General features: G+C 37.1%; 2 protein-coding genes and 1 long non-coding RNA gene across 12 annotated transcripts in view; 1 reads left to right on the top strand and 2 right to left on the bottom strand.

Annotated features, from left to right (window-relative positions):
- Positions 1–7,891, bottom strand: part of LOC126865193 (protein tweety) — a 40,412-nt gene extending 32,521 nt beyond the window's left edge. For 2 of the 9 annotated variants that reach the window (XR_007689468.1, XM_050617436.1), the window contains exon 1: positions 7,425–7,880. The gene's annotated coding sequence lies outside the window, so the exon portion shown is untranslated. Of the gene's footprint in view, positions 1–6,756; positions 7,018–7,424 lie in introns of those variants that run through there. The other 7 variants (XM_050617445.1, XM_050617472.1, XR_007689469.1 and 4 more) reach the window with 6 other exon arrangements.
- On the top strand, positions 7,157–21,190 carry LOC126865347 (uncharacterized). Of its 2 annotated transcripts, XR_007689512.1 has the most exons (3): positions 7,157–7,189; positions 16,373–18,440; positions 18,543–21,190. It is a non-coding gene; the product is annotated as an uncharacterized LOC126865347 (long non-coding RNA). The 2 variants fall into 2 exon arrangements; XR_007689509.1 differs by lacking the exon at positions 7,157–7,189 and having other exon boundaries at positions 16,071–18,440.
- LOC126865172 (ubiquitin carboxyl-terminal hydrolase 31-like) lies at positions 8,918–24,922 on the bottom strand. The gene is made up of 4 exons (XM_050617374.1): positions 23,873–24,922; positions 13,287–13,660; positions 11,785–13,195; positions 8,918–11,694 (listed from the first exon to the last, which is right to left on the bottom strand). The coding sequence occupies exons 1-4, from the start codon at positions 24,755–24,757 to the stop codon at positions 11,578–11,580; spliced, it is 2,787 nt and encodes a 928-aa protein (XP_050473331.1). The 5' UTR covers positions 24,758–24,922; the 3' UTR covers positions 8,918–11,577.
- Between the last annotated feature and the right edge of the window lie 1,354 nt (positions 24,923–26,276).

The raw sequence follows: 26,276 nt of genomic DNA, 5'->3' as shown, positions 1-26,276 counted from the left end.
TCGTCTTCGTCGCCGCGGAGAACTATATTTCGCGATGTTAATTCAAAGATAATTTGCGACGGAAACCGGCTGAAAGTTGCTCCTTCCGGACCGTTCTTTATATCTAAATGATTATAACAGCGCTTTCAGCTACCCGGCGCCGCTTTTCACGTTTCTTCGAGCTTACAGGTTGACTTCACACTACTCGCGTTTTGTTACCAACGTTACGGGTGAAATGGGAAAATCGGCAAGAATAAAGTTCAGTTTGAATCGCTTGGACCGCTTGATTAAAATTTTATCGCGATACCACTCTGCGCGCCGACCTGAACCTTTCTTACTCGAAAATGTATCGATCGATAAACGTTAGCGAATCGACAAGTTATTGAAAAAGTCGCGTATTAGAAACTTCTATCGCACGGACGATTACGAGCTTCTTTGCAGCGTACAATGGCAATTTAATGAATCGAGCCTGATAATTGGACGAGCGCGATTCGAAATTAAATTCGTTCGGTGAGAAATTTCGCGAAAGAATCCAAGAGGATATAGGAGCAGCTACATAAGGCAGGTTTTTTGTCACTGCCCTGTTCATATATTTTCCTTCCCGTGAGCAGCCTAGAAAGAAGTTCCTTTTGTCGCAGTACGCCGAGTTTCGCCCTCGGCGTTTTTCCTCCGTGCTAGATTAACAGCACTAGAAACTCTTTATTCCTTCGGGATTAGTCGTTATCCAGTTCTAAATTCGAAAACGTTTACGTAATTTCGTTCGGCTTCGGTTATTGCCTCGTAGTTGTCCGATAAGCCGAAGAGAAAGCTTCGAAAGAAGTTATCTGGTGAGCTGTTTCCCGACCAGTCCCCACTTACTTCACTCTACGAAAGTGATTTTTGGAGTTTGTACAGACCATTTCCGCTCGATATTGCTTAATTTTCTCTCAAATTCGATATACGTATTTACCATATCATCTATCGAATCGTTTTACCATATCATATCGTTTTATACCAGAAGATTATGTCATATTACATAGAATATCTTTTTCCATACCAATATTTCCTCGTTTTTTTTCCTTTCTGTTGAGGTTATTCGATGTATAAACAGAGAAAACTCGTGGATAAATTTTAAGGCAGAAAATATATTTAAATAGAAGTGTAATTATAAGTAAGAATACTATTTAAGCTGGTTCAGATCCGCTCGCTAGCTGTGTTGCCCAATAACTAAAAACCCCGAAGCCAACGTCGCCTGTCTACCGTTTATGGTCTGTCTTTGTCGCAGTCTTTTGTCTACACGCTGTCGATGGCTTCAATGCTTGAGAAAACTAAAAAAGACCAGATGTAGAGCTTTCTTAGAAGTGGTGACCACTTCAACACTTTCTAATTTTCATCATAAACCAGCATGAACGCAACGATTATTAATACCACATAACATGGTAATTATAAAGAAATCACAAGTATCTATGTAGTCAACTTCGAGTACTCCAAAAATAGTGATGCAGCCTCGGAGCCCACCCATGTCTAACTCGAAGCAGCCATAAGACCAACCACACGAGAAATTCGTGTCCAGGATTTTTTCCAGTCAGTGCAGGTTGTTGGAAGCATAACAAGCTCGAACAACTGACTACTCGTCGATAATCGAGAATTTTGTCAATATATCAAACATCCGATATACATGGAAGCGCGATTATTTTTCCAATGCAACCCTAGAGCCTAACTCGTTCTCTTTTGCTTTTCCATTCGTTGAAACAACATCTTCCAGTAGAAGAAGCACGTGCGTAACACGTTTTGTCCAGAACAGAACGAATTCTCCCGTACGGATGAGGGTTTCAGATTCCCCGGCACGTTTTCAAGGCTGAAGAAGCTGGCCGACAAGCGAATAACGGGCTCCAGGAAGACTTCCACTCGGTCAGAAACTAGTGCCGATACCTTTTGTCTGGAAACGTCGGCTTTTTCTGCATTCCGTCGAGGCCTGAATAGGTCGGCCTCTCACCTTGCATACCGATCGTTTGTTTAAGCCCGAAGATGCGCTATACACATCGGCCACCGGCACCCGCCAGCTTCACGTATATGTATATAGCGATGCATCACTGCATTCCAATGAGCCACTCGGCCGTATTGCCGATTCAATAACGCTTCCGTTCGATTCAGCCGCGAAACATGCGTGCTCTGAGAGAACGTGGTCGCGTGTCACGCGAAAATCTCCTCGTCTCTGGAGAGCCTGCTCCTCGTGGAGAGGCTCGCACACTGCGACGAGCCTTTCACGGGCATCATGAATCACCGGGAATTTCAGTATGAAGCGTTTCTGCTTTCTTTTCTATACGGATGAGTTCCTGTGGATGGTTCCTTTCGTGGATCGTTGATAGATGTCAATGGGATGTTTGAGATTCCGAATCGTAACGAGAGGTATGTCATAGTGTATTGTATGTTAATAAATATGATTGACGTGTCCGATCGTATCCGGTGGTCTACGATAGGTAGCTACCGGAAGTATTTTCATTAAGAAGGCAGAGGTACGAAGATACGAGGGTAAGAAGGCGAATTATCGATGGAACGAAGAGCGTGCAAGCGTCGAGGACTCGACCCGATCATTGTTTTATTTTAGTTTATTACTATACCATTGTGTCGATAGGAAGCAGCCTGTTCAGCGCAATCATTAGCTTTTGCACGCGACTTCGTTCGCGTGGACTACTAATGTACGCAACAATTTTCAAGCGAATTAATATTTTTTTATGCTAACAATTGGGTTATTCCCTGTAGTAAAAAATATTAAATTACATGACGTGAAAAATAATCATCGTTGCTTGGCTTTTAGGAAACGTGGCAGCACACACAACTCAGATGACAGGCTATTTCTCAGCTTCCACGAAACGGATCGAGATGAAACACACCCCGTTATCTTTCGTGGTCACTAGGCTATACGACAGAGAAAATCTCATCAAAATCCATTCAGTCGTTTCTACGTGATGCGAGTACAGAGGAAAGTTCAAAAAAATTAGCTTTTCTCGATTCCATAGCTTACGGGCCGTTCCTGGTTCATTGATTTATTTTTTTTATTCGACGTACGGACACAACCCTTCTACTGTTTTATGTATAGATTACTCCGTCTTAAGACTCCACAAAGACGACGAATTATATGCCGATACGTTACAACGATAGCCATCTGTATGATACAAATTATACATGTAGATAGAACATAATATAATTCATAGCTCGTTTATCGACTACGAATTGAGCGCGTTATGATGACTTCGCGCGTGATTTGAGTTCATTAGAAGCGAAGCGTGTACTAAGGGTAGTCGTAACTATTGATTGGCCCAATTATTTCCACCGAGTTAGAAATCTGGTGCGACGACATTTAAACGTTCTGACGATGTTTTCTTACTTTGTTCCTTAGTCTCCATTTTCTCATTCTACAACTGATTATCGATTGTTTCGATTATTAAGCGAAGAGTAGACATCGTACATCAATATATCCTGAAATTAATGTCGCAAGAATTACAATACATGGAACCTATTCAACGAAGAGTGAATTTAATACGATACGCAGAATACAAGTACCTATTCATAAACTAACCCGCATATTCATATTTAACATCGTGTTAACAAGTGCTTATTAAAGCGTAAGGGATGGATTACCGCATAGTATTATAACATTAACTATGAAAATCTAAAGCATTACATTTAGTTGGGTACATGAAATAAAATCGTTAAACGATCAAAACGATTGGTCATCGGATGTGTTTAACAGTATCTCAATTATCTTAATTTCAAATAAAATAGACGAGATGACTGGATTATTTTATCATCCTGATGGCCTTCATGGTTTTAAATACAAATCTCAGAAAAACCACATTAAGGAATAACATAGCGTTAACGCTTAATATTCTTGTGACTAAGAAGAAGGAAGAGAGGATTCGATCAATATTCTTTTTGTCACTATTCCTTCTACTTACATTCTCTAATTTTCCCAATGAAGAAATTCAAGAAATTCATACTTATAACATTGTGATAAACTGTTTCTTGATCCTTAATAGGTTAAGACGCGTGCTCAACGGCGAACCAGTTCGTGAACAGTTCACGAACAGTACTGGCAAGATACTCGCAAACATTTTGTGTCCATTCTATGTCATACCATGTTTCATAAATATATGTGTTTGCAGATAATACGCAAACAAATGACAGACGACAAACTATTCGCGAATACCAGTGAAGATACATCTTTACGAGATAACCTAACATTTCATTCGTTACTCGGCCGGTTGATTATCTTTGCTCGTGATTCAACGAAGAGGTTATCATTAACACAAACGTACCTCTGTTTCCAGATAACTGTTTTTATCACTATACACGACAGCCGAGAGTTAGTTTTCGGTCGAAAATATAAATTTTCCGCAAAGCACGGTAAGTTTGAATGAACCGCATACCTCGGGACTAACCTTTCCATGCACACCGCTTAACGAAATGATACTGTCGTGTTCTAGTTTCACTGAAATTGACACCACTTTCAGTTGGTTTGTTATTGATTCGGAACATCTCGATAGAGAACTCATACCTCGAACAAAAGCGAACTAGAGTTTTGCTGCGTAGCAACGTTACGTGAAACGCAAATTCTCTGTTGACACACAGGCGTTCTGTTGGTTTTAAATCACTGAAAAAAAATAAAAACTAGCAAGAAACAACGAGTCCGAAGTGCCAGCATGTTACTAATGTAGTGTACACAGTTTACACACACCTGTTTTGATTTTTTCCGCTGTTTACTAACCTATCTTGTCGAGTACGTACATACAAGGATAAAATTTCGCGTGAAAGCCGTGACTATCGAAGTATACGTACATTGTATATTCATATTTCGTGTTTAGTTCTTCGTTTCGATGTATCGATTTGAACGACTTTCAGTCGTTTTAACAGCGTAACTCTTATTACAAATCGATTAATCGCGATTCCACGATTCATCACGTTCGTGCCGTAAGAAGCATTAAGGTTAGTAACGTCGTGCGATCTGGGTTGCCCTAGCAACGAAAAAAACGCGCGAATAACACCTGTACTTGCTTTACAGTTCTCAATACGCCTTGTGTCGTTTTTATTGCTTATGAAATTCCTCAATAGTCTTTACGAAGCTTCCTACCACTACGATTATTAAGTGAAATATATAGCATTAAAAAAATCAAAATAAAGAAAAAAGCAAGCCTTTATCAATATACGTTTGTACTTTACAAAAAAGGTATTGTATCACAAAACCACCATTGCAAATCCATCAAATTTCTGTGGAAGATCACGAATTGAATATTATTATTCTGCTATCTTTTTGGTACTATTAGCAGATGCTTTGGAACAAAGAAAAGTACACGACCAGAGTTCCTGTAGGATCACTTTATATATACATATAGGTTATACATTAACACACATGAATATAGTAAAGTCATAGATGAAGGTGAGTCATAGTCAAAGGATGCTTCACAGATGGTTCATGCAACAGATAAGGCTCGTTAAAGACAACTACTGGAGCAATTTAAATAATAATCGTAGATGGCATGAATAGTCAAAGATGGAAAAGATATTTTCTCTCAGTAAAAATAATTACTGGGAAATCGTTAGACAAAAGGTTAACGTTCGAACTTGAATAATTAATTGTAATTAAGTATATGCATAGCAGTCAGAAACGTATAAGACAAAAGTAAGAACTACACACGGAGGAATTTTCCTAAAACATTGATGTATCTATGCAGGTTAGTCGCTAGTAAATACGATTGATTGTTCATCCGATAAATAGGTTAAAATATTAACAAATTCTCATTACGTAAAAAGTCACTGACTCAGCGAATCCTATCCTAATCTGAGACGATTGCGCGCACTGCGATTCTTCGGTTCCCACAATCTGTCCAGCGTATTACGATTATCCTGCTGTCGGTCACCATGCCGACTTTCAAGAGAACACACGAAAAAATGTCGGATTCGATGCGAGACGAGCGACAGCTATGTGTGCTTTTAACTCCTTGTTCACCTTTGACTTCCTCTTACAAGGAAAAAGAGAATATTCTTGTTAAAAATTCAACTGGAAATATTGGAAATACAGTAGCGTGCAGGTTATATAGCGCGGTGAAAGAAGAATTTGCTTCGCGTTATTGCGCGTTGTCACGCTAAGTTTAATATTATTTTTCTATTGAGGTTAAGAGGTGTATCATGAGTGGAATTGTTTTTATGCGAACTGACTGACAGTCGAAATAAACCTATGCTTGTCGTTCAATCTAAATAGACTTTTGCCGGTTAGTGGATCGTGAATATTTTGTACGGCAAATCTAATATATAACTTATATTTCAAAGTAACGAATTCAAAGTAAAATGTTATTTTTCGTTAACTCTTCCAAAGTGACAATGAACTTAGTTTAAATCGTGTCCACGAAAGAACAGTCGTAGTATGTGTATAATAGATATAAGTATATTAATAGATTTTTCGTAACTTTTATAAAATAACTAAGATTTCAGAAATACCTAATAATCTTGAAGTTTATAAACTCAGAGAAGAAATTAGAATGAAAATGCTTCTTGTTCGGATACTTCGACCATAATCCATCACAAGCATGACTTGATATTATAAGACAAGGCTAATTTTACTTTAGCGAGATTATCCTTCCGTCTTTTAAGCCAAGCAATAGTGGTCAAGGTAACCGGTAACATTTTCTATGTAATGTATTCATAGAAAGAAAAGTGCACAACAAGTCTCATTATTGTAATTCGCAGTGCGTGAAATGCCAAACACCGAATCTTCCCTTTGAATATATTCGTAGCACTTACTTGTCATTTTCATGCGTTTCTTTTCAGGATCGGTTGCCGGCACGATAGCCTTGAGAGAGGGTGCGTTTCACGAGGTGCCCGCATAGTACGGCGCGTATACTTCTCGATTTCTTTGAATTTTGTCTCGTAGCTAGACCAAAAGTCCACCCTCGTTGTTAGGGAACATGCACGTAAAGAGGAGACACGTAATACAACGGAACGACGACGCCGCGAGAGACAAGCGTGGAAAGAGGCTGCTATACACACCCGCATGCGATCCCGTACAAACCGTAACCTTACACGAACGTCGCGCCAAGTGTGTACTGTGTATCGATCCCGAGAGTACACACGAAGACAGCTCTGAGCGCCACCACGTTCTCTCTCTGTCTCTCGTAGGAGAGGCGCTGTCTCTTGTTGTTGCTTTCGTTAGAACGCCGACGGTTACTTAGACCCGGTACGTATTTCAAACATGAGCTTGGAAAGAAATTATTGAAACTCGATCGCACACCACACCAATCTTTTCGTTTCCATGCAACATCGGCTAACAATGAGAACAAGGACATGGTTAAAGGCTTTTCACGCGACTTATTCGCCGGCTCCGTATACCGGTTATGATCGTCGAATAAATCCAAAGGATACGTATCGTTGTTATGTATTTAGGTAGCTATTAAGTGAAAAAGTTCTCTTACCTTAATTTTCAGTGAATAATCTGAACACTGACACACAACGATACAACACACACTCCACACCCGACGAAGGTTCGAGCTCGACTGAAAGTCTTCGCGGAGTGGGTTGGCGGGTGGCGCCACGGCCAATCCCAACGTACTAACACGCAATTCCATCTTCCTCGTAAGACGTATGTACAGTTCGCTCCGACGAATTGTTCCGCTCGAGGTAAATATCGAAGAGAAAACACTTCTCCTGTTCTGCACACCCTTCGATTAAACGCTCGATGACATTGTTTGCTGTCTCTAACCCTATCCAAGATCCCAATTGTGCCCTGACGTGTTGAATAAGAGAAGCTTCGTGATATTCTCGTAAATTGAAACGATCTATTCGAGCAGACCGTGCAATATAGGAGCCACTTGACTCTCTTTGCTCTACTATGCAAGGAATATGTATGAATTTCGATGTATTATGAACAGCGATACGTTTCATAGCTTATGCTTATGGATTTCTCGTATCTCTTCGCGTATACAATAAACGTGCAGAGTGTGCTGCATTATACATGCTGTGATTTAAATATTCCTAAGCGCCTGATATCGGTATGAATCGAGTTGAGAATCGAGATATTGAAGATATAGATTACATTATCGATTATTACAAGATAAATCCTGATATCATTTTTAATCTTTTCTCTTCAATATTAAAAATTTCTGTATTAACTAATTTAACCTCAACATTGATCGAATCAAATGATTGTTTTGAAAAATGTTTCTAAATAAGTTAGATTCAAATAATAGTAATAATGTAACAACGTAAGTGACTGTAATTTGATAAAATATCACAATTGTGGTTAGCTATTAGAACTACTAATAATCAATACATCGTATGAAAAGATTAAATACAATGCGAAAACGCTAGATAAGTTTAAGAAGATTTAGATTTTAGAATTTATTTTTACATGCCTGTATTTCTTTCTTATGATGTTATAAATTTTTTTCGTCATACAGTTAAAAATAAGTTGCGATTATATTAAGTTATCAGCTGTCAACAATGATCACCTACTAACAGTTCATGAATGAAAATGTTAAAATTCCTTAAGAAATAAAATTCTACTTAATAAAAACGGAATTTACTTTAAACTTGATAATATTAAATAACATAAATAAAGGATAAAAAATTTTAAGAAAAATACAGAAACTTCCTTCACGGATAGAACGAAAGTGAGAAACGCAACCTTTGTTCAACACTTACATTTGCGTAAACTGTTTAGTGGTAATCAGATGGCACGAAATTACAAAATTCCGATACAGAAGGATGTATTCTCCAAATACTTAATTCCTTTCATAGCATAAGTTGTATATATATATCTTTCCGTTTAATATTAATGGCATATTTATTATTAAAAACAAGTAATCATATATCGCAATTGCTAAATTTCTTCATAACAAAATAAAGACTATATTTGTATTTAAAGAACAGAAAAGATCGGGGAGTCGATATAGTGCTGAAACGAACGCATGTTTTATAATCGAATTTTAATGTAAATAATAGCCAAATACATAATCGTTTTCTTTAAATTACTATATTCCAAATACTTTACGTATGAATATTACTTTTTATTGACAAATCTCTGTATATTACGATTTATTTTATCCCTAATTATTTATAAACTTTTTACATTAGACTTGAATAATAATATTATACAATATTTCGTTTCAAATTCAAATTTGCTTTCTCACCTATTCGATCTACATCCTATCCATGAGCTGGTGTGATTAAAATAAAATCGGATGAACTTGATATTCGTCCTGTTAGAAGTTTCGTTTTCGATATTACGTCGTTACAACAAATTATCGTATATTTTGCAAGCTATAATAAAATATATTAGACTAGTATACAATTGGTCGATACTTTCTTTCCACATTAAAATTTTCATCCATTGATACGAGGAAAATTTCCCACGCGTGCTCTTTAAAAGTCATAAAAAACGTGACAATTAATTCCTACTTTTAAACATAACAAGCTCCAACAATGATTACTTCAAAAAAAACGCGAAGTATTTAGAATCATAGGTCAAAGCATTGACATAATTCAGGGTGTACAAAGTGGAATGACGTTCTTTGATCTATATATATATATATATATATATAAATATATAAAAATATATTATATATATATATATATACATTCTTTAATTTATTTCAACAAAAACAGCAGCGATAATATGAATAATTAATAACGTATCCCTCAGTCGATTAACGTGAATGCACAAAATTCTAAAATCATAGAATAATAAACGGGTAGCGGCTTTCCTCTGCTTCATCTTCCTATCACGCATTCTGCACGTTCATTCTACCTTTTTAAGTGCCACGAAGGGAACGTTTTATCTTTAACTAAACGATACTCAGCCACCTGACGCAGTGTTTGTTTCCAAATCCAGTAATTGGAATATTTATAGAAATATCACCTGTTACTTTTTTGTAACTCGATAAATAGAATTGATTGACTATTCATTTAAAAGACTCTGAAGCTTTCAATTGCTAGACTTGAAGGAAACGATTCTCTCGGGTGATCGAGTATGAAAATATTGAAAGTTTTGTTGAGTATTATACCTCCAGGACCATCATGGCACTTGATTTGGCCTAGTCTTGCCACAGGAACCAACTTACGTTACAAACACTGTTAGAACGAGTATACCAAAGTATACATCACGTTGTTTTGCTACGATCGAACGCCTTTCTTTATATTACTTACACTGAATTCGACGTTAATTACATTTATAATTCATCACATACATTCTTTATTCGCCACCCCCCGTCCACGATACGTGTGACTAGTAATAAAAAAATGTTACTTTTAAAATAACTTAAATATCTTTCACTCGTAAATTATACACTTGCGTGCATGTATTTATGTATACGTATATATAAATCAGTTTCACTTTCATGCTTCCGTGCTTTCCATCATTTTCTATTTATAAACGCGTCTAAGTGGAATGATCGTTACAACTGAGAGATTAGAGTATTTGACAATAAAAGAGAAGAAAGAAAGAAAAAGAGAACATCGCTGAAGGATATATTACGAAAGCCACCGCTTCTAAGAACCGACACGTTACTTTTCCCAATGATAAATTTCAATTGCACCGATTGTTTGCAGGAAGAACAAGACTTTGAAGTGGAAGTACATGTATTGATTTTCTTGGTCGTCGATTCGTCAGAATCCAAAGAATAATTAACGATACGTACGTTACAATTTGGTGGCTTTCATGCTACAATGTCTCAATGTTCGATAATAAAACGACGTCGAAATAGTAAATATGCTTGTATGATTGCAAATGACATATCAATGTTAATTACTGAGATAAGGCCACTAGTGGGTGATACAAATACGATATAAATATTAGAGTTAAGCATAGATTCAAAACAATGGTTAGCGACTACATAGTATGTCCAGGCAAGAATTATCATTGAAAATGAAGTCTCTGTAATACGTGAATCCTGCTACACACAAGATTCAGTTATTGTCATAGTTTCATTGTAACGCGACGGGTATGATACATGAATCGCGTGTTTTAAAAAATTTCGCGTACAAAGTTTCTTTGACACACGTACATTCTTGCTGGACATATGTAGAACATTAATTACCTATTGCGTTGAAAATCTACGTATTAACAATAGACAATTCGTAAATAAGGGATTCGTAGTTTTTGATACTGAATATAATATTTGTCCTTTCCTTAAAAAGTCTTCTAACAACTAGAATGTACAATACAATTCACGCAGTTTGTGTAAACACGATATAAATACAAAAATCACTAATGCCTCCAGTTACGCTTGCATTGTCAACAAACATCCGTTTAATGTCGCAGTTTCATTTTTTTTCTTCGATATCAAAACAAAGAAATTAGAGAGGCTCTTAATATTCTTTGCTCGGTCGATCGTTAGATAATATAAAAGAAAAGCATTTTTTTTTTAATGTATAAATTCGGAACAAAATATTTTCTAAACGGACTATGTTAAGTCTTCGATACGAAACGAATGGACTTAAATTCCGCGAGAAATTGTCTTGAAAAATTGTCTTCAGTTCTAATTTGTCTCTGATCGTTTACACACCATGTTCCAGGCACTATACATTGAGCGTTGCTCGAGCCAGACCAGATCTGGCTTAAATTGTGTGTTACAACGTCGACTCGTGTATTATCGTTGTGTCTGGATCACTACTGGCACTGTGAATTATCGTAGATTGCGGTATTAACGTAATGGACGACATTTTTCGAACAGGCTTCGGTGAGGCCTGAAAGCATACATATACACCAAAATTAAAAAGAGAATACTCGTACATTGTCCAGGGTCCAAAATTATACGTTGTTGGTTCTGAACTTACCCATTCTCTTCTGCATGGTGCTTCATCGTCTGAGTAATGATCAATCTGACCGATATCCGTTTCTGTCGCAACATTCCTTTTCTTGGGTTGTAAAGTAGCGTAATTGCGACATCCCCTATTGAAATTCGTTATGTTCTTTTCTTCCACGATCTTATCTTGACACAACACTTCCTGCGATTTACTTTGATTGTTATTTGAAACGTTGTTATTAGTCTTGTTGTTGAAATAAAAAGGCGGCATTTTCGAGACCCAATGATCAAGTCCGGATCCGGCTGAGCTTGTGGAAGCAGCCGAAGAATTTCCAGAATTATTAGTTAACCCTCTTCGTTGATAAAATAACATGTACGCAGCGTTTGTTATTAAATTGGTATCGTTCACGGCCTCTACTCGGGTATCGTCGAAACAATACCACTGAGTATCGTACGGATTCCGACAGAACGCGGTATAGTGACCTCCCTGTAAATCTTGCCCATGATGATTACAAATCGCATAAAGATCGTAAACGTTTTCGTCGTATTTTGGAATATTTTGTTGGCGTGGTCTGGGTTTCTTCCAAGGCGACCAACCTAGACCACCTAAACTACTAACGTTATTATGCGTTTGTACTCCATTATGAGCAAGATGTGGAGTCATATCGAAACCGTACAAAGGAAAATCGACTAACATGGTCAATTTCGACGTAGACCTTTGTTTAGACTGTTGTCGAAATCTTTTTAGATGAATAACTAAGATATCAGGTAAAGACCAAAGTCCCAACTTCTTCACCACCTCTTGCTTCTTATTGCAATACGGACAGTGCCACGCGTCCTCTGCCCCTAATATCTCGGCTCTCGTATACAAATCGAAGCATTCTTCCAAAGTAACAGCTCCTCCTAGTTCTGAATTCGTTTTTAATTGCTTCACACTGGCGTGCTCTTCGATTTGATCATTGTCATCTTGAATAATATTACACTTAGTGGCTTCGTCCCACTCTAGAATTAATTTTACATGTTGAGGACCGGAGTCATCGGCACAAAGGGCCAACGCTTGTTCGATCTGCTCTGTGTAAAGAGGGTGCTCCACACAGGGATCTATACATGGATGCTCGTCCTGAATAGGTGTAGCAGCGGGGTCCGCAACACGAATGTTAAACAGTCCAGGACTCTGACTCGACGTAAGAACATCGTCTGCCAGAACACTATGCATCTCCTTCAACAAGAGTTTTTGTAGATCTTCGTACGACGTTTCTCTAGACACTTGCATAGTGTACGGACTGCTAAAACGCTGTCTTAGATCTCCTTTTGTGAGAACGTTGATCCACACGAGTAAGATATACGCTTGCTCCGCTGGTTCTTTCAGCTGTGGCAGTTCTATACAGTAGAGCGGGTCATTTTCCGTAATCACAGATAGAGGTTGGCAATCGGAGAAAGTTCTGTAAACAATAAATAACAAACAAAGTAGTGGAAAATTAACGCGATACCGATCTATTTAATAGGCTTGTCCGTACAGCAATGAAGTTCTACCTGTGAAATCCTTCGTCGTGAATTTCCGTGAGTAACATGTGATTCTCATCGATACCGGTGTCACTGGCCAAGATCTCTCTCAGCTCTCTGACATTGGCCATCTGGTTTACGCTCACGCCTATCTTCACTTGCCGCGGTTGTTGCGACGTATAGAGGACGTTTACGAAAAGGTTCATCTGGCGGTGATTTTGCGGTACAGGTACTGACACGCAGAGGAAAGGGTCGAACGTGTTCGACTGCCGGTGACATCTTGGGCAAGTTAGGCTAGACCGAAACTGGGCTTGGAACACCGCGTGCACGAACGAATTGTTGCAGCGGACATGGTTCGCCAGAGTTTCCGCCGCCACAATGTCATCCGGTCTGCCGAACGAATTCTGTAAATTACATAAAAAGATTTCCATTAGTAAATGAGTACATTTGAGACTATCCATCATATTTGATTTGTTCTTTTTTTATCGATTTACAGATAACACGCTAAATGGAAGCAAAAATGGAACGAACCTTCCGAGAGAAGATGAAGAAACTTTATAATTTGCAAAATATTATTTTACGTTACTTTATCATATGTTCGAAGATTTGAAGTACGTACCGTTCCGGTATAGCTTCAGGTTTTTTTTCAATGAATTACACGATAGAATTTGAGATTTTATTCATCATTGTTATTTTTAGAAAGTTAAATTAATAATAATATGCCAATTTGATTTGTCGCGTTATATTATGAAATTCGGTTTACGATCATTTGAGATACACTAGCGGCCTTATCGTCGTGATATCGAAAAGCATTCAAGTAAATATAGCAATGATGACAATGTAATTAATCCTTATCATGAATATTGTAAGAATATTGATAGTGTTTTATGAGACTGCAAATAACTGTGTACACTTTTGTACACCTGCATTTAATCAAGCTTAGGAATATTTTAGTTTACGTCATCGATTGGTTAAACACGATGAGAAGCCAAACAAACAATATATCATACGAATTAATTTGCTAAAAGAAAAAAACGACGGAAAAATACTAGCAGGAGAAACTTAACGTAAAATCGTAAAACTTTATCGGACAATGCGCAATTTAGCGTTCTCGCATGCTGCAATATACGAATAAAGGAAACGAGAGTTAAAAATACGTGTTGCGAACCGAGAGATTCGTAATCAAACGAAGATTTATCGAACAGACAATAATCTTAGTAATGAGTAATCTCATTTAACGTATTTAACATATTCATCGTCTTTAAGGATAAGCAATAGCGTCGACTCGTCGATACGTTGAGAAGAAAATTAAGGCGACAGAAAGAAAGTAAGATATAAATAACCTTAAATTGCTTCGGTAACTTGAAAGTAAGTTTACCACTTCGTCTTCCAAGTATTTCCGTGTTTTATACGACAAGAGTGCGTACCATCGCTGTCATGTTTGATACTGTACATTGTACACGAACGTTTATTTATACGTAACACGGAATCCTGTGGATTTATTTTTTAACTGTCTTAAGATGGATCGAGACATCGTACAAACAGTTCATCACCCAAGATACATAAAGACGGATCATTCATAACACGTTCGTTCTAATAATAGCTGTCTACCGGTAGTTCGTTGTTGTCTATACCGTCTGTTGCACTTTTCAGTTTCGCAACAGGCCCGATAGAAGACGCGACGTAAGTGGGATATCCTAATGGACACCGGACGATTGCCGTTCACTCGCTAAAATTCACAAGTTCATGTTCGATCTGTTTGTTTAGTAATCGTAACAATGTCCCAACAAACGACAGTGATCATTTACAGAATGTATTTATTTTTCACGGGCGTAGGTATACATAACTTTTGGTCGTGAATATATCACACACACGCGTATACCTTGGCGTATATATTGGTATTTTGTATGTATATTTTTACCTTACATCAGTCGGAAATTTTAAAATGATAATTCGATTAGCGTCATCGGTAGTATATCGAAACACGTTGTTAAGCCTCGCATGCTTTTTCTATGCCCCCTTTCAGATCAGCGGATTCTCGAAACAGCATGCTCGGTCGGCATAGAAGGCTTCCCTTAATAGGATCGCGAAACGTGCATTTTCATGACCTTCCAATTGTAGCCTTTGCAAAGGAAATATATATGTTTTATATAATCGAAGGTTTTGAATAAAATAATCTTCGATTGAAACCAAATACCGTCAGGAATTATCCGAGTCCATGTTGTCTATTCTAACCTTTAATGAAATAACGAGAAAGGGGATAGTTAAGAATGAAAAAGCTATTTTTAAGAGGCTCCAGAGTAAAAGCATCAAGTGGAATTATGTTGTGTACCCGGTGAATAAGAAAAAGACTTCCTTCTGCGAGAAAAAAGCGATCTTTTCTTTCTAGATAAGGTTAAATCATCTGCTGCAAATGACAATTCCTCGTATGCGTCGAAAAACCACGAAACGCGATAATTGTAGAGAGCTGTGGACAGGATGTATCGTCGATCCGGTCGCCGGAAATAATTTTCGATGCTTACAGGTTGTATCGACACACGTTACAATTTGCAACTTCACAATTGGTCAATGTCACGTTCGTACATGTGTAGTTACGTAAAGATTGAACAGGTTTGGTCAACCGGTCGGTAACCTTTACGGAATTCATTAATATCGACGAAGTCAACTTTTGTTTTTTCGCCGTGCTCAGCTTCCGGTTACGATTTTACATTCTTTTCACTTCTCTTGTATTTGAACGAAACTAGCTCTTCGCTATAACTTGACCGTATACTTACAACTTTACGCTGCATTCACTTTTTACTTTTCATTTCCTCGTACATTGGATATGAAACGTTCAGGAGAAACACATATACGTTTGGTTTTAACGAAAGTCACGCTCGAACTACAAACATCCTCTCTTTACCGACCTTTTTAAAGACAAACAAAGTGATTCATAAAACGATTCGTTGGAAATTGCCGGTGCTAGGACAAGACGCGACAAATATCGATGCATCGGTGTTTCATTTCTTACAAAATCGCAAAACAAAAAACAGGAAGCGTAGCTTATCTAAACATTCTTTACGTAACAATAGCAATTAACGTCCCTCGACCCGTAACTTATAATTAACTTCTTTCAGCTCGACAGCCATGGAATGCGTTGAAATATGTTGCAGTACAGTGGCTGGAATCCGAAAGTACTCGAGTTTCTCCATCGGTATTTTTTAGTCTACACAACATCATCGCCATCGGGAAAAGGTAAAGCACATTACAACATCATTGATCTTACCATATAGTTGATGTATTTGAAGTACAACGTATTCATGCTTTGATCGACAAAAACGTTTTCTTTTTATCGTTAGTACACACTCAATGAATTCCTATTTTTTTTTTTACTCTGTTTTTTTCTTTTATTTTTTTGTTTTTTATTGCGAATCCGGCATCGCTGACTAGATCCGATAATAGTTATAAACTACATCAGGGCCATCAGTGTTCTGATTAGTAGCAATTAGACGAGCGGAGAGATAGTAATTAATTCGATGTTATGACTCAAAGTATATGTAATACTACGCCAAGGCCGTCATAGAAACGGCACATAATGATTATAAGCAAGAAATCAGAGCTCTGGATGCATGTTTATATTTCTGTAAAATCTTAACGTGTCTAATTATTTCCTAGCGATTAATTTTTAAGAGTCGGCAACTTGTATCTTTACGCAGAAGGATCTGTTCGTCGAGATGAAAGAGCGAAGAACGTAGGATCTTTTTAATCTTTCGACTCGCGCGTGTTATTACACGTCAATTGACTGATAAAATGGGAAAAAACCCATTTGAAAATTTAATTTCTAATCGAAACCGCTTCGAGCAAATTTTGTCCAGTACAGCATCTGATTAAAATGTTTTAATTAATGGAGAGCTTTTAAATATAATACATATGTATACAGTTTTTATGATAAATTACGTTTCCAACTGGTAGGCGATCGCGCGACAGTTTCTAAACCTTGAAATTTGGACTTCTCGATAACTTGTTAATTTGAGCGTATCTATATCTTTGCGACTAATGTTAAGCTTGCAAATTGTTTCGTCGCTTTGGCGATATCATCGCTATTAAATGTATCGTTGGCACGCGGTAAAAAACAGCACGAAGATATTATGCTTGGTACGAAAAATCCAATTACTTTATTACATTACATTACATATATTTTTATATGTCAAGGATTCATAGCCTAATTAAATTTAATTATATACCTATATAGCTTTGAACGCGATTAAATCGTATTAAATTATGATGGATGATGATACGGCCGAAATTGAAGAAAAGAAAGAATATGAATGGATCAATGAAAGCTACATAATGTGGCCTTAGAACGATGACTGATTCGTGGCCCCATTCAAGGTCAATTCTTACTTATAACGATACTGTATCACACGCTTTCGTCTGTCTATAATATAAACGAACAAATAGCTAAATCACATTCTAAACTACTTACTAAAACGATATAATACCTAAGATATAAAATAAACATGATACAAATTATTATGGGTGGAATGGCCGAAAATAATGTCATTTTGTAGACATTCGAAGAATTCCGTCGTCAGGAAAGCAATTTATCGGATAAATTACTATTAAAGTCCGGTAAAATATCAAGAATGACGCCGGCGAAGTACGCTGAACCAACTATATGTCGGAGAGGAGTCAGGAACAGGGTTGTAGGCGTTTGATAGACCTCCCTTGGAGTTGGCCATCGTTGTGTGATAACGAAGATACGGCCTGATGCTACGAGTATGGACACTACCGATTCGACAATCAACGGCAGTGGTTGTGCACTTGCGATGTTAGCGACGTTGGTCTTAGGTTCGATGACGAATCTACGGTCAACGGGATGAACGATATACTTGCTCTAACTCGAACTCACTGATCGTCAGGCGCTGCTCCCTTCGTTGGTGGGATCTCAAGAAAGAAAGAATTTTCATCCCAATGATGCCACAGAGGAAAACTACGATGGGGTGTGTCTAAGGACACGAGATCATCGGATCCGTCGGGTATAGCCCTGGTTCCGAAAGTAAAGGAAATTGACGTCGCTGTCAATTGGTCAGTTTAGGACAAAGACTGTCTATCAGTTTGGAAAATCTTAACTGCCGGAAAAACTCAGGTATAGCGGGTCCTCGGGCTAACTGGACTTGTGCTGTGTACGTGCCTCAACATCAGGTATTCATTGTCCGAAGGAACCGTTGGAATGTTTTACTGTCAAGTACCTCTATTGGTATTTCTTTTAATGAGGGTCGTACTATAATTCCACACCTTTGTTAGGCGAAGCGTCCGTCCCGTTGACCGCGGCTACGTTCGGCGACTGATGGTCGCCTTGAGTCCAAGTTTATTATCACAAATCGCAAACAAGTACAATTGGGCAGGATGACGGCAAATTGTTTAATTACGACTGTAAACTTTAATTAAAATTTTGCGGATTTCCCCGAAGTTCCAGAGAGAAGGCTCCGGTGTCCTTTCATCTCCGACATATATTTACTTTTGTAATTTTAAAAAGATCACAGAGTTTTTGATATATCAGCCTAGTAAAATGTCTATTTACGAAAATCAGTAGAAGATTTCATTTTTAATTTAAATTTAGAAATACCACGTTATTTACGGGGAAACAATGCTTTAGTGTCAACAAGATGCTTGGAGCGAGGATGCACGTTGCTGATCGTTTGTACGACAGAAAATATTTGACCTTACGTGGTCGGGTCTTGATAAGTTTATTATCTTTTCTCTTTTTTTCTACGCAAGCCTTATCAAACATTCCATTCAACGTTAACTTTGAAAAAAAAAAAAAAAAAAAGAAAAAAAATACTTGTTCATATCTACGTTCTCTGTAATCAATTTTAGCGACGCGTATCGTCCGGAAGAATCGAATCTCTGTTGATTTTTACACAAAGGAACGCTATTAATAAATATTATTAAGTAACAGTAAATATTAAAAATAAATTGTGCTTTTACTTGGCCGCAATGTTAAATTATATATCTTTAAAAAAAAAAACTTATATCTATCGATCTAACAAATCTTATTGCACGTGATATAGAAATCAAGAATTAGCAAAAATTGGACTGGTTTTTTTATTTCAGACATGTAACCATAACACGAGTAAATGGGAAATAAATTATATTTAGATTTCACTTCGAGGTGTATAAATTTTCCTTGAATTTTCATCGCGATTTGCTAGAGCGGCACGACCTTTGACGACATAAAAATACGCATCGCGTTGCACGCGTCCTCAAGGTCTCATTAAAGGTAGTTTTTCATGAGATGTTGCGTCACGGTGTTTCGAATTCAAACGTCTGCCACCTTCGACAATTTTCTACCCATGTCTGTTTTTAAATCAATTCACGTTCGTTGGCATTCATTTACAAAAGAAAACTTGGCGAAGGACATCTGTAAATTTTATTCGACCATGCCACGAACGAACGCATAATCGAAAGTTCGAGGAACAAGAGAGGCGATAAGCCATTGGCAACGAGAATCGTAAAATGATCGACCAAAGCCACGTGGAGTTTGCTCGTGAACGCGCCAAGCGACGCGATTTTAGTGAACGCTTAGGAATTAGTTCGTGCGACGTCGCGTGAAAATAATCGGAAACCATAGATAACGATGTTTGCAGATAATCTGTGGAATTCGTGCATAATAAGACACATGAGCAAACTGTTTGACCGATAAAACGGTCGATTATAATCTAGGGATCTACACTAACGAGTAAACTTTACTTATTCAAATTTAAAATTTGAATGTTTACTTAGTCACAGATAGGTACGTATGCTGTAGCGTTAAGTGCGATACACAATGACGTTTATTTAGTTATATAAATAAAGTTGAAAGAATTTTATTTTGTAACGCAACAAGTTGGTATGCATAACGATCCGAAGCTTTCATTGCCGTTATGAAAGAGATTATTCACACAGTCACTTTTCTCTGTGATAATTAAACCCGAGAAGTCTCGTTTCGTGATCATTCGATTTATAATAAATAATATCAGCAGCAGCAGCATACTATCTTCATCTAGGTAAACTAGGCATCCTACTTTTAAAGCGACGAGAGCTGACGATCTTATCGCAAGGTCAATAATACGTGCACTGTCGTTTAGCACGTGCTCGAGTGGTTACATGCATTTTGAGAAGCGTCGAATCTCTCTGAAATACTTTCCCAGCTATCGATTTATTTAAAATTATTATGTTGCGCACACCGAAGCATATAAATACGCGTCTGTCGCTTCAAATTATTTTTCCCTTTTCGCTGTTATTACTCTATTAAACGTACTAATTGCATAAAATTTACAAATATATTGTTCAGTTTAGCCTTATCAAAAAGTTTAGTATATCGGTAAACAAGATCTCTGTTTCGTTCTTAAATAACGAATTAATCGCTACACGTATGGTTGAGCGTGTAATAGAAAAAACTTGTACAGAACGAATGTACCGACTTTCTATGCAAGAAGGCATTAATGCCTGCGGAGAGCATCTTCGAATTTTCAAGGCGTTTCAATGACCGGTTTCGAAGAAGTCGGTCAACGTAGCCGATGAAGGGCACTCGAGGAAAAAACTAGTTACGAAAAAGTGGCACGAGCAGCGAGTTAACAAGCCACAGGGGCGACATGTCGGACATTGTTAGTTCCTAATCCGGATTATCGACTTGTTCGTCGAAGATCGCTTCCTTATCTGATGCTCGACAAACACTTGGATAGTGTGCAAGAAATGGCTGATAAGATAACGGATCGAGTGGGCCCGTTTACTTACCTAGAGGATGAAGTACGAAAGAGAGAGTGAGAAAGAACCAGACAAGATGCGTCAAGTCGGTAACAACCTGCGGTAAATGTGTCAAACATCTCAAACAATTTTTATCGCAGGTATCTTTACTCCGCGAAAGCAAAAAAAAAAAAAAAAAAAAGAAAAAAAAAGAAGAAAATGAACAACATTTGATGAACGTATTATGTGTTATACAAATCGAACTTAGAAATTCATTAGCATTACAACGAGACATGATTACATTGGTAAAATTTGAAATCAATCTGAAAATATATACAGAAACTATATTTACTACAAGCAAAACAGAGCTGGCAAAAATAAACAAAATACTCGAATAGTCAGTTTTTGATTATATTAGTAAGCCAGACCATCATTAACATTAATTGTATGTTTAAGATCGCTCTTCAAGCTGCATATTATTAAAATTATTTTCGTAAGGTTATGTTTGGAATAAATGTTCTGTAGCTTCTACATACAACTTCAGACTGGTTCCAAATCTTACTAACATTAGGTTAGTCCGAAAAGTTTCTTTCGTTTTATGAGGAAATAATAGACGCATAACGTTTTTTGTTTTATATTATTTTGTCGAATTACGTACGATCCATTTTGTTCTGTTGCATTGTTGCAAAAAACACGTTTGCGAAAGAAGGACATTTTTCGGACAACCTAATATAACCGTAGCAGTCGTGTGTCATTACAGTGTTATAAAAAAGTTTCCGTGGTAAATGTTGGAATATTTTCACGAGTTACTGTAAAAAATAATGTCTCGATACAAACAAATTTCCATTTTTGTATCTCTATTTACAATTGTGCATAATGTCATAGTAGAGTGAAACGATGGGGAGATGGCACAAAGATATGCAATTGATGAACAATAAAATTTTAACGAAAGTTGTGTGTAAAATAGAAAGTGCGAACATACATTAAAAAGAAATTCAGCTGTTTAGATAATTAGCGATTAAGTTTTACCGAGTTAGCAGTCGTGGTTATTAGTTTCACTAGCAAAGAAGTACATATACTGAGAAGCGAAACGTCAGGAATAATTTCACATTTTCTCTTTTGTTATGAATAACCATTGTTTCTCTACGCGACAAATACCTTGAACCTTTCTTTACTTTTTACTACGACATAACACAAGTCGTTCCGAAAGGTAGTTCACGCTTAACTATATATAATTACTTTTGTTCATTACTGTTTTTTGAAGTACGATAAACAGACAATTTAACAAGATTATTGGATATATGTGTCACGTAAAAAAAAAAAAACCGAAAGAACATAGAATTGAAAGTTAAATTTTAGTATTTATTAACCGAACTCGTCATCCCTAACGAGTTTTAAAAATATCAAAACTGCCAATAAAACCTATTACCGATATAAATGATAAAAAGTTCTACATTTTGTAATATGTAACCAAAATTTCGTTTTACTGTCGATACTTTTGAGATATTCGGTTAATATGTGTTACCTCATCGTACATATAATCACAAACACGTTGTTTCGTGAGCTAGCCAAGAAAGAAACGCAGCATTCACGCGTGTAACTACATACATGGAAGAAATATTCGATTATTTAATCATGATTCGGTAGTTGTCCTTTAAGTAATAAATATCGAATTAAAAAATGGCGAAAAACGAACAATTAATTGGCCAGTATGATGCGCACTTTTTTCTCATTACGTCACTTATCATTGGCGGGCATCTCGTTGCGGTGAATCAGCGAACTAAAATTTGTTCTGTCTCTGCTTTATTATCCCTATCTTGTTCTATATGTATGATACATTGGCATAAAAAGCGATTCACTAGTCAAGTTCGCGGTTTATTGAGTGCAAACTATTTTTAACTTCAAAATACCACTACCAGTTTATGTTTCAATGAATCTGTTTTGTTTCGTTAAAACGAGGTATTAGGTCTTATTTCATACAGAGGATTATTCTCTTTGTTCCCTGCACAATCTATTATGGCTATGTTTAAAAATGATGATTTCGATAAGACTTCAATAATTTTTCTATTGTCATATGCAACTAAAAAATAGATGTTATAATACGTAGATAATTAACTGATTAGCAGATATCTTTTGTACTAATTTTTTCTGATAGCTGCCTCTAACAATGCCGATTTGGAGCATCAGATAACGAACATAGGATAATTATGATTTGTCAACAATTACTATATCTGATAAATTAATAAAATTTATATAAATAATAAAAATCGTAATTCATCTTCGATAAGCAAACGTTCGTATTATTGTTTCAATATTTACTGATGGATATATTTTTATTGGTTAAATATTTAAAAGAAAGAAACACACAACACATGCATTAATAAAAAAGTCAAATGTATCATTCTCGATAATAAGTACATATATGGTAAGTACACGATTTGTTTTACCCATTCCTTCTTCTGGAATGCAAGCGTGAATTCAGCCGAATTTCGATAGAATCCGTTTAGAAAACGCGGTATGTACTTTTTGAACGTGGAACGAATTTAGGTTAAGGCCTGATTATAACCGTTTGCGATTGACTGGATTTTCTGTTTCTTCGAGTAATAAATAAAATTCACTCAAGGTTTGTGTTCGTGTAAACACGTCTTTTTACAGTGCACACAAGAGCAAACCAAGAAAGAATCGAAAACCCATTGCGAATACTTTTAGCATCTGTGAATGCATAAATTCGCTTCACGGTCATAAGAGAATATCGAAGAACGAAGAAATTAACGTAGTTGGTTAATGATTATTCATATCACTGGCATTATGTAATCGTTCGCAATGAATGACTACAAACCTGTTCGTTATGTGGGAGACGTGTTGTCAAAACGTGAGCATAACCTTAAAAAATGTGTTGACTCTCTCACCTTGATGATTTTATACTTTTTTTTGGTAGCTTGGTTCAGGTCCTCGTGCACTTTATCTAATAGCCATAGCAAGAATTCCTGAGCGTCGTGCTGCAAGTTCCCGCGATATTGACTTCCGTATTTGTCGACGACGCTCTTGAACGCCGTGCTCATCTCTGGGTCGTATTGGCAGCTCCAAATGGCCTTCAACAGCAGGGCTAACTGTTCAGTGATCTCTCCCTTCGTCCCGTACTTTTTCGAGTTCAATTTATTTCTTCTAGAGAGATCGATCTTGTACTGATCCAGCACGAAATATTCCGCTAGTATGTCCGTATGCGACAAGCACTGCAATACAGCGTTCATGAAACACGTGTTACCGTGATTGCGTAAACCTATGACCCCTGGCACCTTATCAGGTGGTATATGCGCCGGTCTAGGTGGAGGTACCCTTATGTCTCCGGCACTGGACCCGAGATCGTCCCTGTGAGACGTTTTGTGATTCTGTGTGCCCACATTCGACATGTGCTGGACCATCTTGTTGATGAACTTTCTCCACGAAGGTCTTCGAAACACTTTTTTCATACCTGACCTATCCGGATAACTTTGACTGCCGTGCAATCGGCCTATATTCTGCTGCATACTTTCCACTTGCTGTTGATGTTGCTGCATATTGTGTCTGTCTTTGGTGCCCGCCGCACTGCCACCGTCTTTCGAATCGCGATTTTGTTTCGCACGTCGTCTTAACATCCTGCTTGCACTATGAAATGGATTTCTCGACAATGTAAACGTACACTTTAAACGCGAGACGGAATCCTGTGTTTTTAGCTTCGGTAATTTAACCTCTTCCACGCCCAGCTTACCCTCCGACACCGATTTCATCACCGCACTAGCATTCTCACCGTTCATCGCCGGCCACGGAAACACCGTTTAAGCTTTCGCTTGTCGTTCACATCACGCTTTTCGTTGATCGCTCAACCCACGCGTCTTTTACATGCCGTACGTCAAAAACTGCTCGCGGAAAAACATCATACACGTAACCCGCACTCGTATACTACGGCGGCCATTTGCCTTTATCACACAGGCTTCCACGATTTCATGATGCTTTGATCATAGACTACACGAAATGGATGATGGTAGATGTATTATGTTTGCGACTGAAGCGCTCCCTGACGAGAGTGACCAATACCATCGTTAGTCAAAGTGTTGGCATTGACTAAAGACATAATAGACGTGACATCGATAAGGTTTCGTGTATCACGCTCTGAAATACCGACCTCGAAAAAAATCATAGTGCTTTTCATGCCCTCTACAATTTATAACGTTGTGTCGCTACGATTGTAATTACCTATGGTAATTAACTATGTATGCATGTTATTTGTTTGAATGGCAAATAAAACATTAGTCAACGATCGAATAGATAAACTTCTGGTTATTGAATTCATTTATCGGAACATCTACTACTATTGCATGAATGGAAAATTGTAAGTACATAGTAAAGAAATAAGTACTTGTCGCATGGCAGGTTCAAATAAATAGAAGTCAACCGTACATTAAATACAAGTTATGGACATTGTTGTATAAAATAATGTAAGTAATTAAATTAATAATTGGACCAAAACAATACTTTAACGTAATCTTATATTAGAAGGTAAAACAGAGTTGTGTTTGTGAGAACATATTAGATTTATATATTTGACGGTTAATTGTTGAACAACGGTATATGCTTACAATTTAGCTAAGAAAATGTACAAATTGTTCTAAAATATTATGGTGGGTCGTAAAAATCACAAATCTAGTGATAGAGTAATGAATTTGAATCTATTCCATGCCGAGATTTATTTAAGAATCTAATATGTACAACTTAATACGATGACTTACATCCTCTTCGTCGTCGATTTTCATAGAATGCTGATTTGCAAACTGCAAATATTTCCACTTTTGCTGACGCTCTTTCAGAAACGATACAGTCTCAAGTCGTCGATCCATTTGCAAAACTCATATTCTTCGTATCAATTTTCACCATGATCGTTCTACAGATTATATATTTTACAGCGCGATACTTTCTTCCTTCGTATTTGTTTCCATTCCACGAATTAATTGTCGGCAATTTGCTTCCATGAGTCTATCAAAAGATTGTTTTATCTGGAAATTCGCCATCTGACGAGGTCGTGTTTTCTTTGTGATTCAGAGGTATCGTATTATCCACATTTTTTAATATTACACATTTTATCTGCTCGTAAAATCTTATGTATTTATATATGTCATTTAATCAATAGTAATTAAATTCATAATAAGAAAGATATAAAACAAAATTTCATATTGATATCAAGATGGCGACAAAAAGACATTTCGGATAATGGGGATGAAATGAAAAAATGAAATGAAAGAAAAGGAAACGATTTGACCGGAATTTAGCTTTTCTCTC

Source organism: Bombus huntii, chromosome 1, assembly GCF_024542735.1.
Source record: "Bombus huntii isolate Logan2020A chromosome 1, iyBomHunt1.1, whole genome shotgun sequence".
In the NCBI taxonomy this organism is placed as follows: Eukaryota; Metazoa; Arthropoda; class Insecta; order Hymenoptera; family Apidae; genus Bombus; species Bombus huntii.
This window is presented reverse-complemented; position numbering and strand designations above follow the sequence as displayed.

What these genes read in the sequence shown, in the direction of transcription:
- LOC126865172 (XM_050617374.1), bottom strand. Translation starts at nt 24,757, where the DNA reads ATGAACGGTGAGAATGCTAGTGCGGTGATGAAATCGGTGTCGGAGGGT. An exon ending in AAAAGTATAAAATCATCAAG is followed by an intron (nt 13,661 to 23,872) that starts GTGAGAGAGTCA and finishes TGTAATTTACAG; the next exon opens with AATTCGTTCGGCAGACCGGA. An exon ending in CACGACGAAGGATTTCACAG is followed by an intron (nt 13,196 to 13,286) that starts GTAGAACTTCAT and finishes TATTGTTTACAG; the next exon opens with AACTTTCTCCGATTGCCAAC.